The 13,613-nt window shown below is 34.3% G+C and overlaps 1 protein-coding gene across 1 annotated transcript in view; it reads left to right on the top strand.

The window, feature by feature from the left end:
- The window catches only part of LOC144441507 (GTPase-activating Rap/Ran-GAP domain-like protein 3), a 137,328-nt gene that overhangs the window by 104,118 nt on the left and 19,597 nt on the right, over nt 1-13,613 (top strand). Inside the window, exons 8-18 of the mRNA XM_078131092.1 lie at nt 667-769; nt 1,576-1,674; nt 3,610-3,713; nt 4,696-4,810; nt 6,123-6,168; nt 6,393-6,511; nt 10,888-11,003; nt 11,959-12,066; nt 12,254-12,328; nt 12,670-12,733; nt 12,999-13,046. Of these exons, the coding sequence (XP_077987218.1) occupies nt 667-769; nt 1,576-1,674; nt 3,610-3,713; nt 4,696-4,810; nt 6,123-6,168; nt 6,393-6,511; nt 10,888-11,003; nt 11,959-12,066; nt 12,254-12,328; nt 12,670-12,733; nt 12,999-13,046 (997 nt within the window). The remainder of the gene's footprint in view (nt 1-666; nt 770-1,575; nt 1,675-3,609; nt 3,714-4,695; nt 4,811-6,122; nt 6,169-6,392; nt 6,512-10,887; nt 11,004-11,958; nt 12,067-12,253; nt 12,329-12,669; nt 12,734-12,998; nt 13,047-13,613) is intronic.

Here is a 13,613-nt window from a genome sequence, read left to right as displayed (position 1 = left end):
ATGTATTGATGGTAAAGGAGTGCATGTGTCATTTAAGGCTTAATGTTGCAAATCATTAGCTATATGGGTAATTCGCATAATCTATTATGTTTTAATTAGGCAATATGTTAACTATGCAAGCTTCAAATTTCATATAGTTTCATATATTGAATTTTCTAATTAACCAAGTGATACATCATGTATAATAGCTATCGTTTAGAATGATTTTACCCTTACGGGAGGCATTCAGTTTAAATCTGGGGATTTTAGGAGAGTGCCTTTTACTTCGACTGATAGTGCTTGTTGACGCGTTATATATAAACTTTATAATTCCGCATACAACTTCGGAAATTCAATATGGTTGCCACGTTGCAGCTCCCAAGTGGCGTTTTGAACGATAACATCAACAAAAATGAACCATAAAATATTCTTTATTGTGAAGTCATGAATTGATCTTTAAGTGAACGAAAAGTGGGCTGGATTGTTTAACTCGCCTTCCCTTAATCAAATAGACGTGACAATGTTTGCACCTCTTCATTAAATCTTGAGCTAACCGTGAAATAGATCAGTTAGATTTGTATTTCATATGCATGGTTTATCATTTATATTGTTGCCAGCTTACGTTATATGAAGTAAGATATCATTGGTTACTATGCAAAAGTTCTTATTTTTCTTGGTTAATTTCAGGAATTATTGCTCCTAGAAGAGCAGGAAGGCTCTGTAAATTTCAAGTTTGGTGTCTTGTACGCAGAAGGAGGGCAGACCTCTGACGATGAAATGTTCAGTAATGGTAATGCCGCTTATATGGTTATTGTGAACAACTTCTTTAGAATAACTTTCAAAAGGGAGGCATGATGGCCATTTGATGAGCTAACACATCGTTGTGAATCTCTCCACTTCTACTTTCCGTCTTTTCAATTTAGTTGAAGGGGTCTTATTGTATTCATGGCATGGTCTCATGTGGCAAAGCATTACTAGCAACAGTTTTGAATTAGCATAATTGCCCTCTAGAGGAAAGCCATACTTTAGAATGGATGTTAATTCATACACCTGACAATATATGTCACATTTTATTTTTCTAAGGAAGTGAAAAGTTACTCGTTGATACTATTCTATAGTGTATAGATGTTTGTAGAAAGTAAGGCATAGGAATAAATATTACTCTGTTGTTAGTCTACAAGTAGTTTCCTGTTTCACAACAATACCATTATTTTTTTTATTATTAAATTCTCTTTTCTCTGGACATGATGTCGTCTTTAAAACCAAGACTGTCACTTTGATATTATATTAGTTATGGCTATAAGTGCACTATGTAACATTGCAGTGTGGTAATGATTGAGGCAGACTTTGTACACTTCCAAAGACTGATTCTAATATGCACTGATGTTTACCTAAATGATTAATTGTTCAATTTGAAAATATTGACTGATTTATACATTCATTTTCAAGATATGACACCGATTGTGTCAATGTCATTCATCACAGGCTTTGTTTTCACAGTATAAAGTTTGTGTACAACATATTCTCTCCTCTTCCTTAAAGATATTGCCTGACAACCACTTCAATTATTAAAACCGTCTTATCATTTCAATCTAGAAAATGGAAGTGTAGCCTTCAACAAATTCGTCAGCCTTCTCGGTGATATGATAAGGTTAAAGGGATGGGACAGATTCAACGCCGGGCTTGACGTCAAAAGTAAGCTATTTTAATTTCTTAAAGTGGTCATATGGATGAGGGTATCTACACTTGTATTTTAAACTTTTTTATTGAAACAAATTTACTGCATTTCGCTTCTTGAAAAAAACAATGTACAACAATATAACCCAAATCCATGTTTGTACCTCAATAATTTGCAAAAAGGAATTGTTAAAAGGTAAAAGTGTGTTTAAAAATCACTTCCTGTACGTACAATAGCAAACCTCTTACACAATTTTAGAGGGTTTTTGCACTTTATTGACGTTACAAACTCGGACTCGAGCTATGTTGTATTTAAAACATTTGTATTAGAGAAATACAGTAAAGTTGTTGCAAAGATGTCGATCATTAGGGATTATTTAAAAAACAGTACATGTTAGGCCAATTCACATGTCATTGTAATCATGTTTCTGTAATTGGCAATGTCAGGGAGTGACTAGTTCAAATGGTGTGGACCTACAGTAAGATAACACACCTGGTGCTTTTACTTCCATGCTACTTAAACATGCAACTGGCAGTGCCTGGGACCCTATTTTGCATATGACTGACTGTATGTTTGGAGCTGGAGAACTTGTGATGACTCACTGGCATGTAATCACCAAAATATAAACATTCCCTATATCTGGGTTTTTCACATGCAAATGCCGCATATTTGAATAATCCTGAATGACACACAATCTAGGCAGCTGTTTGCAGGGGAATTTGTCTCATTTGGAGAGGTTTTTTTCATTCTATGAAACAAACAGACTGATTTTCAACTAATTTGTGTATCAAGTTACCATCCTACGACATTCACAAACAATTTGTACATGATACGTGACCTGTGTGTTTCTCGAAGCACAGAAAAAATGCTGAAAACAAGATCCAGAAGCTAGTGCTCTGTACAGCAGTTTGAATTTCCCGCATTTGCATAGATTAGCCATAATCCTCTTTATATAGGGCAGTTCTGTCTTTAAGTTTATTTTAATGTTGCTATTTACACCACTCGTAAGTGATGATATGTTCCTCTAATGTTAGCTATGGCTATTACGACAGCACCACAAGTTTCTTATTTTGAATTACGTTCCTAAAAGTACCGATCCATCCATACATATCGTCTCTCAGTTTGAGAACCTATTATATCTCCGACGTCGTAAGAATACATTTGAAATATATTGATAATCGAATGTAATCTCCCAATCACAACTCATACCTTGTTTGGTGCACTTTGCTACTTTGCTACTTTGCTACTTTACTATATATCAGTTCAATAGAATCGATACAAAACATCAATATACGGTTGGCGGGGGGGAGGGGATAAACTCTAACATCAAAACAAAAGAAAACAAAACAAAACAAAACAGATCAAATGTATTTGGTAGACGCAGTCACAAACACATTACCCAGAGTCATTGCAGGTTTCATCAACTATTAGAATTGTCAACGTTTAACAACAGTTTATTAGATTCAAAGATTGATTTCCCTTCTAGAGTTGTTTTCTGAAGAAAATCATGATCGATCAATGTTGGATACACACCGTCCATTGCTATTGTCAAGCTACTTAACACAGAGAAAATAACAAACGATTGTCCGTTATTGTGATATGTTTTCGTTAACGTAAATACTATTTCTTGTAATTTAATCATGTCTTCAGTTCATCGTTAATGATTAAATCAAATTTGCAAGGACCAAGGTACTGACAGAAACTGTAGTAGTGCCAGTCTCCAGTCTTTTATTATGTAATATGAGTTTGCAAATTCACAGAAACTACACCAGGTTTGAATTGCATACAGATAAACCATATTGAAATCATTAAAAGGTGTCCTAATGTAAAGATTACTTGAGTGTCAAGTATACCTACTCATGCGTTACCATGGTTAATGCGAACACTAAATTAACAATGTCATATTTCATATTGCACGATATTTTAATGTTGACTTTTCCATGCGATTCCAGGTAACACAACGGGTACGGACTCCATTTACACAATTTATGAGGGCCATGAGATAATGTTCCATGTGTCTACAATGTTGCCTTATTCAAAAGATAACAAACAACAGGTATGTACATTCTATCAAGTCAAGGGTCAAGATCACGTATATTGTTTAATTGAGAAGCACAGCTTCTCAAACATTTTCCTTCGAAAATGTATATTCAACTCTATTCTGTATGCCTCTTAAAACGCAGAGTCCAATTTTCTGCTAGAGAGACAGATGAATGACTTCAATTCAATTTTCACATCATGCGAGTCACCCTCAAGTATATATGCATTTTAGAAATACATTTACGTACGAGAACACCTTCCCCTCAAGGGCACTTGCAGACAAAACAAACTACTGAACACGACATACAAGACACATTATAACTTTAACAGGGTAGCCATGTTGGTTCATTATTACCGAAAAGTCGCTCCAATTGCGTATCTTTGTACAGCTAATCAGTTGGGTTATACAATGGGATATTAAAATGATGTGAATTACATGGAGAAACACTAACATCATCGGTTTACATCTCTGTGCTATATTATTTCGAATTCATGGTTTTCACTAGATTTTTTCAGCACGAGAACCAATTTTGTTACCATTTGGTGAAATCTTAGAAAAAGAACTGTTATAATTTGTGTTCACACTTTAACCAATTTAACCAGTATATTTACAACCAATATCAAAACATTTCTTCCATTTCTAAAGTTTTCAACAATTAAGAGGGGTATTTTGTAGAATGTCTCTCTCATAATACATGGGACCAGCTGGAGAGAAATACTCTTACAGCAAATTTCACTCTAGTACGAAACTGTTCATTAGAGTAATAAATTAACTCATAATATGTACCCCTCACCCTTCCTTTCCTCATTCAATAGACATGGCAACAGAAATGTTGATGTGATGTGGGTGTTTTTTTCGTGTTTGTTTGTTTGTTTGTTTGTTTGTTTGTTTGTTTGTTTGTTTGTTTGTGTGTTTGTTTGTTTGTTTGTTTGTTTATTTATTCTTCATTACTCCTGTTCAATTAAGATTGTTTTATGTCATTTTTGTTCGTTTACAGGTAGAAAGAAAGAGGCATATCGGTAATGATATTGTCACTATAGTTTTCCAAGAAACAGATGATCCTGATACTCTGCCAACATTTAAACCTTCCATGATTAAATCACACTTCACACGTATCCTTTATTGCTTATATTTGTCTTTATCTGTGTCTATATTTGTGCCTGTACGCTGTATATGTTTATATCTATGTTTATATCTATGTTTTATCTATGTCTTTTTAGTGTCTGTAACTATATCTGTATCTGTGTTGTGTCTTAGTCTGTCTATGTTTGTGTCCATGTCTGTCTCTATATATATGTTTCTGTATGTGTGTATATGTCTATGTCTGTATCTATGGTTGTGTCTATCTCTGTCTATATCTATGTCTATATCTATATCTGTAGCCCTGTTTGTGTAAGTGTCTGTCTATCTATGGTTGTTTCTATGTCTATGTCTATATCTATGGTTATGTCTATGTCTGTATCTGTGTTTGTGTCTATATATATGTCTATATGTCTCTGTATATATCTATATCTATGTTTATGTCAGTGTCTGTGTCTAAGTCATTATCTATGGTTGTCTATATCTATGGTTGTGTCTATGTCTGTAGCTATATTTGTGTGTCTGCGTCTACATGTATATTTGTGTCTGTGTCTACATCTATGGCTGTGTCTATATCTATATTTGTGTCTATATATATATATATATATATATATATATATATATATGTGTGTGTGTGTGTGTGTGTGTGTGTCTGCGACGATATCTATATTTGTGTCAGTGTCTATATGTCTATATATGTGTCTGTGTCTACATCTGTGTTTGTATATATATATATATATATATATATATATATATATATATATATGTTTGTGTATATATCTTTATGTCTTTATGTGTGTCTGTATCTGTGTATATATCTATATCTGTGTTTATCTGTCTATAACTATATCTGTGTCTGTGTCTATATGTGTCTGTCTATCTATGTTTGTGTCTATATCTATATCTATATTTGTGTCTATCTATATCTATGTGTCTATCTATATCTATGTTTGTGTATGTATCTATATCTATGTTTGTGTCTGTATCTATATCTATGTTTGTATCTGTATCTATATCTATGTTTGTATCTGTATCTATATCTATGTTTGTGTCTGTATCTATATCTATATTTGTGTCTATATGTATATTTGTGTCTGTGTCTGTATCTATGTTTTTGTCTCTTTGTATGTCTGTATCTATGGTTGTGGTATAATCGGTAATAAAACCTATGTCGACTTTGCTTCAGTACCAATATTAAATGGATTAAAAAATAAGTCAGATAGACCTTGTTTAGCGCTGTGTCGTGTATTTGTATTTTATGTGGTCAATTTTCCTCTTCATTATTATTCATGTGTCATTGAGATTTCATATACACGCCATGTACCTTTCTTAACTAAAGTACAGATATTTTCGCACTTGTGACGTACAACACAGAAGACGATAGCTATAAGTGAGTATAACAGTTTTATGTGTGGCTTCGTTCAAATACTCTTTAGATATAGTAATGTATCCAAATAACATATCATGTAACAATTATATTGAAAAAGGAAATCGACAAAAAGTAATTGTACGTTGTGTAGAAATTGCAAGGGAAAAGATTCGTGAATAATTGAAAGAAAAACCTTTTCATTAAATACAAATTTCCAATTTGATGAATTTGCTTTGTTCTTCCAGGCTGTCTGTATTTTCTGAGGAATCAGTTCCGTTGTTTGGTCCGCCATTACCTTCCCCACCTGTCTTCAAAGATCATGTTCAATTTAGAGACTTCCTACTTGTAAAACGACTTCCTACTTGTAAAACGTAAGTACATTCCAATTGTACGTATCGAGGAATCACTGGAGTAGAATACAATGGAAAACATGATATTGAATGAATAGACCACCATAATTAGAATAAATAAGTCTAATTCGATATACATGTGTGTGTATGTGTGTATGTATGTATGTATGTATGTATGTATGTATGTATGTATGTACGCATGTATGTATGTATGTATGTATGTATGTGCGTATGTATGTACGTATGTACGTATGTATGTATGTGTGTATGTATGTATGTATGTATGTATGTATGCATGCATGCATGTATGTATGTATGCATGTATGTATGTATGTATGTATGTATGTATGTATGTAGGTATGTATGTATGTATGTATGTATGTATGTATGTACGTATGTATGCATGCATACATGCATGCATGTATGTATGTATGTATGTATGTATGTATGTATGTATGTACGTACGTACGTACGTATGTATGTATGTATGTATGTATGTATGTATGTATGTACGTATGTACGTATGTACGTATGTACGTATGTACGTGTGTATGTATGTATGCATGTATGTATGTATGTATGTATGTATGTATGTATGTATGTATGTATGTATGTATGTATGTATGTATGTATGTATGTACGTACGTACGTATGTACGTATGTACGTATGTATGTATGTGTGTATGTATGTATGTATGTATGTATGTATGTATGTATGTATGTATGTATGTATGTATATATGTATGTATGTATGTATGTACGTATGTAGGTATGTATGTATGTATGTATGTATGTATGTACGTATGTATGTGTGTATGTATGTATGTATGTATGTATGTATGTATGTATGTATGTATGTATGTATGTACGTATGTACGTATGTACGTGTGTATGTATGTATGTATGTATGTATGTATGTATGTATGTATGTATGTATGTACGTATGTACGTATGTACGTGTGTACGTGTGTATGTATGCATGTATGTATGTATGTATGTATGTATGTATGTGTGTATGTATGTACGTATGTACGTATGTATGTATGTATGTATGTATGTACGTATGTACGTATGTACGTGTGTACGTGTGTACGTGTGTATGTATGTATGTATGTATGTATGTATGTATGTATGTATGTATGTATGTATGTATAGTAATTAACCTAGGAAGTCACAATTTGTAACTCATGATAACTAATACAGATTGTCGAGGCCTCATTTCATATTTAAAGTTGGTAATATTAATGTCATAGCATAATAATGGGTATTGCTAAGGAGATAGTCGGCCAGGTCTACTTCCTGAGAGAATGAGGTTGGCTAGGTAGAATTTATTTTCATGGTGACACTTCGAAATACACTCAGATATTTAGCACACCTGAACTGAGGTTCAGTAGTGCTATAGGCATCGCCCGGCGTCTGTCTGTCTGTGTGGACGTGTGTGTGTGTGTGTGTGTGTGTGTGTGTGTGTGTGTGTGTGTGTGTGTGTGTGTGTGTGTGTGTGTGTGTGTGTGTGTGTGTGTGTGTGTGTGTGTGTGTGTACAACTTAAAGTCAAAAACCGCTGAACCGATTGCCGTGATATTTGGTTTGTCCATTACCTTGGATGTCTAGTTAGGAAATTGCTCAAATCAAAATGATCTTACCACTGGTTTGTGATTTTGGTAAAAAAAATGTGATTTTTGGTCAAAAAACTTAAACTCAAAGACTACTGGGCAGATTGGGCTGAAATTTGGCTGAAACATTCTTCAGAGTGTTTTTACTAAGAATTGTTCATGATATGATGGTCCCATCAGTGATATGCAAATTAGGGCGAAAAATGTGTCTTTTTGGTCAAAAATCTACAATTCCAAAACCACTGAGCATATTGGGCTGAAATTTAATGTGAATGCATTTAGTGATGTATGGAAGAAGCAATTTTAAGCATGCAATGATTCCATGAGTGATATGCAAATTAGGAGTAAAAATGCTCATTTTTGGTTAAAGACTTATATCTCAAAAAGTACTTGATCAATGAGTCTGAAAGTGTTATTCTGCAGATTTTCTTCAAAGTATGTTGACAAAATTGGCCCTAGAAACCATGACCACACCCTTAGCAACAGTGTATTTTGGTTAAATAACAACATCTTCTGGTAGGCAAGTGAGTAAACATTTTTAAAAAATGTATGCAAATATCCCTAGCAACCATGACCACGCCCATTGTAACAGCCAAACGGTATATTGCAAAGATAATATCAGGAATTCATACACAGGTGAACAAAAACATTCAAAAATGTATGCCTATATATCGAGCAACGTGACCACGCCCATAGCAAAAGCCAAATGATCGCATATATCGCAAAGATAGCAACATGGTTGGATAGGCAACCTATTGTTAGCATGGACTAGCATATGGATAAACATTTATAAAAAGTGTACAGTTGTGCTACAACGCCATTGGCGGTATTTTTTGTTGTTGAGTAGTTTGGTTTTCAGTTAAACCACAGGGCGCAGTGAGCATGTACTTGATTGATCGATCGATTGATTAATCAATCGATCAATTTATTGATTGATTTATTATTTGGTTGAATGATTGATCGATTTAATGATTTGTGATGATTTGTGGTGAAATAAAATTTATTTTGTGTGTGATAATGATCAATTGACCGATTGCTCTTTGTGGTGATATGAAACTTTTCTTCTTCTTTCCCTGGCTACTTTTCTCTCTTTCAGCTGTATATAATTCTCTAGTCAATAAAGACATCTTACCGACATGTCCGTTCTTCTATTCTTATCTAAATTAAAACACCCCTTGTCTCATAATTAGTAGGGTTCAGTTAAAAAGAGAATTTGCTTGATCTCCTATCTACAGGGTGATTATTACACTGGACAAACAGTCAAACATTCAGTAACATTGTAGAAATATGCACTAACAAGGAAGAAAGATGCACTAACAAGGAAGAAAGAGTATATACTAGTTAATGCATGAATGAGTGGGATAATTTCCCAGAAGATAAGAGATAAAGCAAAGTATTAATGTAACTGATCTCTTGGCAATTATAAGATTAGAGATTAATCATTCAACCAAATAATAATCAATAAATAAATTGATCAATCAATCAATTACATGTGTCCTGTGGTTAAACACAAATTACATCGTTACGGTCCATTTGTGTATTCTGCTGTTCTGGTGGTTGTTATGGTCACATAATGCTACATGATAATTACTTTTCATTCAGGATCCAAATGTATTAGATCTATGCTGTTTTCACGTCTTTTATATGTTTATGGTTTGTGAACCGTAATTTTAATGTATTCTATGTGAAATCGAGGTACTGCTTTGTGTTCTTGTTATCTGTTTTTCCTTGTACGTTGTAAATGCCGATGGTGGACAGACAACCTACGTCAAGGAGGCGTTGATCACGATTTCTTCGGTTGCAATTTATTTTTAGGTTTCTCTGTTAATGAACTTGATGATACTTGTAATAATTTCCATACAACTATAACTGATCTTCACATTTCCTTTGTGAAAAACAAAGCAATCAGCGGACACCACACAAAGAAACAAAAACATTCAACTTCAACTGCAAAAGATCTGAGTCCCTTTACGAAAGTAAATTCTACCTGGCCAACCACATCAGCAACCCGCCATAAGAAGAACAATCGTCCCACTATTTCCTTAGCAACTGTCATTATACATTGCCAACTACTTATATAAAACAAGACCTTGACAGGCTGTGTCAATTGTTTGAAGACTGCAAAAGCTTGAAACTCTTGAATTACAACTTCCTTATTTCTTGAATTAAGCCTAATGCGTACTGTTCTCCTTATGTCAGTGAGACACCTTATGTCAGTGAGACACCTTATGTCAGTGAAACACCTTCATCCAAGTTATATACCTAATATACTACCGAATACAGAATGTGTGTATGCATATATATATATATATATATGTGTGTGTGTGTGTGTGTGTGTGTGTGTGTGTGTGTGTGTGTGTGTGTGTACACACATATATATATATATATATATATATATATATATATATATATATATATATATATATATATATATATATATATATATATTCATTCATTCTTCTTTCGCCAAGTAGAGTGCTCAATCACCTTGGAGAGCATATCATCTGTAACTAAATACCTGACTGCCCAATGAAAGTCTTCGCTAAGAGTCTTCTTTACTTCAACCATCCGTTTCTATAGTTTCCCATACATTGCAATATTTTTTTCTCCTTGGTGAATTTATTGTTGATGAGTTTGAGACGTATTTGAAATCAGAACCCTTATTTTACTGTTGGTATGTGTGCGCGTACATATTTTGGATCTCATTTGTGTTATTATATTTTACCGACGTGGACCCACACCAAGACTACCATAACTTGTAGTAATTATTTATTTCTAGTAATAAATGGAGAGAAGGCAGCCTTCAACACGCCAACGTTTGCCAACAAAAGACAGCGTACATTAGACATGCTTATCAAGAATTTACAGCAAGAACTCTTACCCGAAGTCAGTAAGGTAAGCTACTGTACGACTCAAAGGATTTTTAGTCAGACACTAAAAACACTAAAATTATAAAATGGCGTTTTATATGCGTATCAGATTATCAAGAGACATAGACATGGACGATACACTGCTTACAGTCTGTCAAATAGACATGGACGATAGTCTACTTACAGTCTGTCAAATAGACATGGACGATAGTCTACTTACAGTCTGTCAAATAGACATGGACGATAGTCTACTTACAGTCTGTCAAATAGACATGGACGATAGTCTACTTACAGTCTGTCAAATAGACATGGACGATAGTCTACTTACAGTCTGTCAAATAGACATGGACGATAGTCTACTTACAGTCTATCAAATAGACATGGACGATAGTCTACTTACAGTCTGTCAAATAGACATGGACGATAGTCTACTTACAGTCTGTCAAATAGACATGGACGATAGTCTACTTACAGTCTGTCAAATAGACATGGACGATAGTCTACTTACAGTCTGTCAAATAGACATGGACGATAGTCTACTTACAGTCTGTCAAATAGACATGGACGATAGTCTACTTACAGTCTATCAAATAGACATGGTCGATAGTCTACTTACAGTCTGTCAAATATACATGGACGATAGTCTACTTACAGTCTATCAAATAGACATGGACGATAGTCTACTTACAGTCTGTCAAATAGACATGGACGATAGTCTACTTACAGTCTATCAAATAGACATGGACGATAGTCTACTTACAGTCTGTCAAATAGACATGGACGATAGTCTACTTACAGTCTGTCAAATATACATGGACCGATATTAATCTGTATCCCTATATATGTTAGAAATTAAGTTGTCCAACTGTCTGTGTGTGTATGTGTGTGTGTGTGTGTGTGTGTGTGTTTGTGTGTGTGTGACTGAAATGCTAATATGCTATATATCATAAGATATTGATTAAATACACTTTTTTGTACAGAACATGCTAAACAAAAGATCCTTCAGTGATGTCATTCCCGAATCACAGAGAGGGGGGCGAAGTCGTAAAGAAGAACAACGACAAGCCGAATTCCTTCGAATTGGGCAGGTAAGGATACTGTTGCCTTATATGGCAATGTCTGACACATGCATTGAACGAACAAACCAGTTATTCTATAGTACAAATTATGCTGTTATTCCTTACAAGTGACGTTGCAAACTTGTCACATTCATTGTTAAGGTTACCATAGTTACAAGTAATTTCAAATACAATGTGTGCTTATACATCTCTACAGATGCTGAAATTACAGACAATTGTGAAAGGTGATGCACCGACAAGTCTTGCCACAACCAGCTTATTCCGACGAGAGGTGAGTTCGTTGACATTTTCATGAGTGACGCTGGGGGCGTCCTACTCCGTTGGCTAACGCAAGGTTAAGGGTTTCGAATTTGGGTTATTGTATACTTCGACATCTACAGTGACGCGCTGGTGATTGTGACAGTTTTAATGCTTGTTTGATACCTTACATGATGAAAATGAATTAAGGAGGACTTCATGAAGTTTGTACGTCGTGCGAATGAGCCAGCTTTATCATTAAAAAGACTATTTCCCTGCCAACAGTACGCATAGCTTTAAAAGAAGAAAAATATTGAACTGTTTATCACCCATTATTATATTTTCTCTCCACATGTTACCGTCATCCTATCATAGCCATGGGAACCCCATTGTATAATGTCTGACTTCCCATATCATGTGACATGCGGAGATTCATGGGGTAAGTACACGATTGTATTACAAAATTAGTGCGATGTGTCTATGACGTCATACGTCATCTAATGTATCATCATGCTATAATCACGTGTTCATAAATGATGTACAATTTAATATGGGTAAGATGGTATATATTAAAGGTTTCTCTAGGGCAAGGAATATATCACCTATATTAATACCATATGATATAGATTGAGCAAGTCACCGATCGATCCTTACGTTTCAAAGCTGAACATGTGCACTAACATGTACGTGTGTTTCCCTCATAGGAGACAGACTTGTCGTGGCAACGGACGTCGGAGTCTATATATTAGAAGGTAAGTTTGGAGATTCAAAAAGAAGAAAAGGTATATCAAAAATCAATGATAAACTATTAAGATATATATGTCTGTGTGGTGTGTCTGTCTGTCTGTCTGTCTGTCTGTCTGTCTGTATATGTATGTATGTATGTATGTATGTATGTATGTATGTAGGTAGGTAGGTAGGTAGGTAGGTATGTAGGTAGCTAGCTAGGTATGTGTGTGTGTGTGTATGTATATGTGTGTGTATGTATGTATGTATGTATGTGTGTGTGTGTGTGTGTGTGTGTGTGTGTGTATGAATACTTGGACATTTTATTAAGTTTACAGTCGCAGTTACTTAAAGTTGATAATCATTCTCTATCTGAGTATATTTTTTTCATTTGTAGATGATACTCTAGCAAGTGTCACAGCTAAATATCTCAGTGATATACTTAATATTTTCAAGACATTGTAAACATCAGTGGGTTTTTTTTGGTATATTTCCTTGCCAATGTCACTTCTTGTGTACACGGCTTAATAAATGAATAAATATGTATGTATATGTATGTATGTATGTATGTATGTATGTATGTATGTATGTAT

The sequence above is a fragment of the Glandiceps talaboti genome, chromosome 10 (assembly GCF_964340395.1).
Source record: "Glandiceps talaboti chromosome 10, keGlaTala1.1, whole genome shotgun sequence".
Taxonomy (NCBI): Eukaryota; Metazoa; Hemichordata; class Enteropneusta; family Spengelidae; genus Glandiceps; species Glandiceps talaboti.
This window is presented reverse-complemented; position numbering and strand designations above follow the sequence as displayed.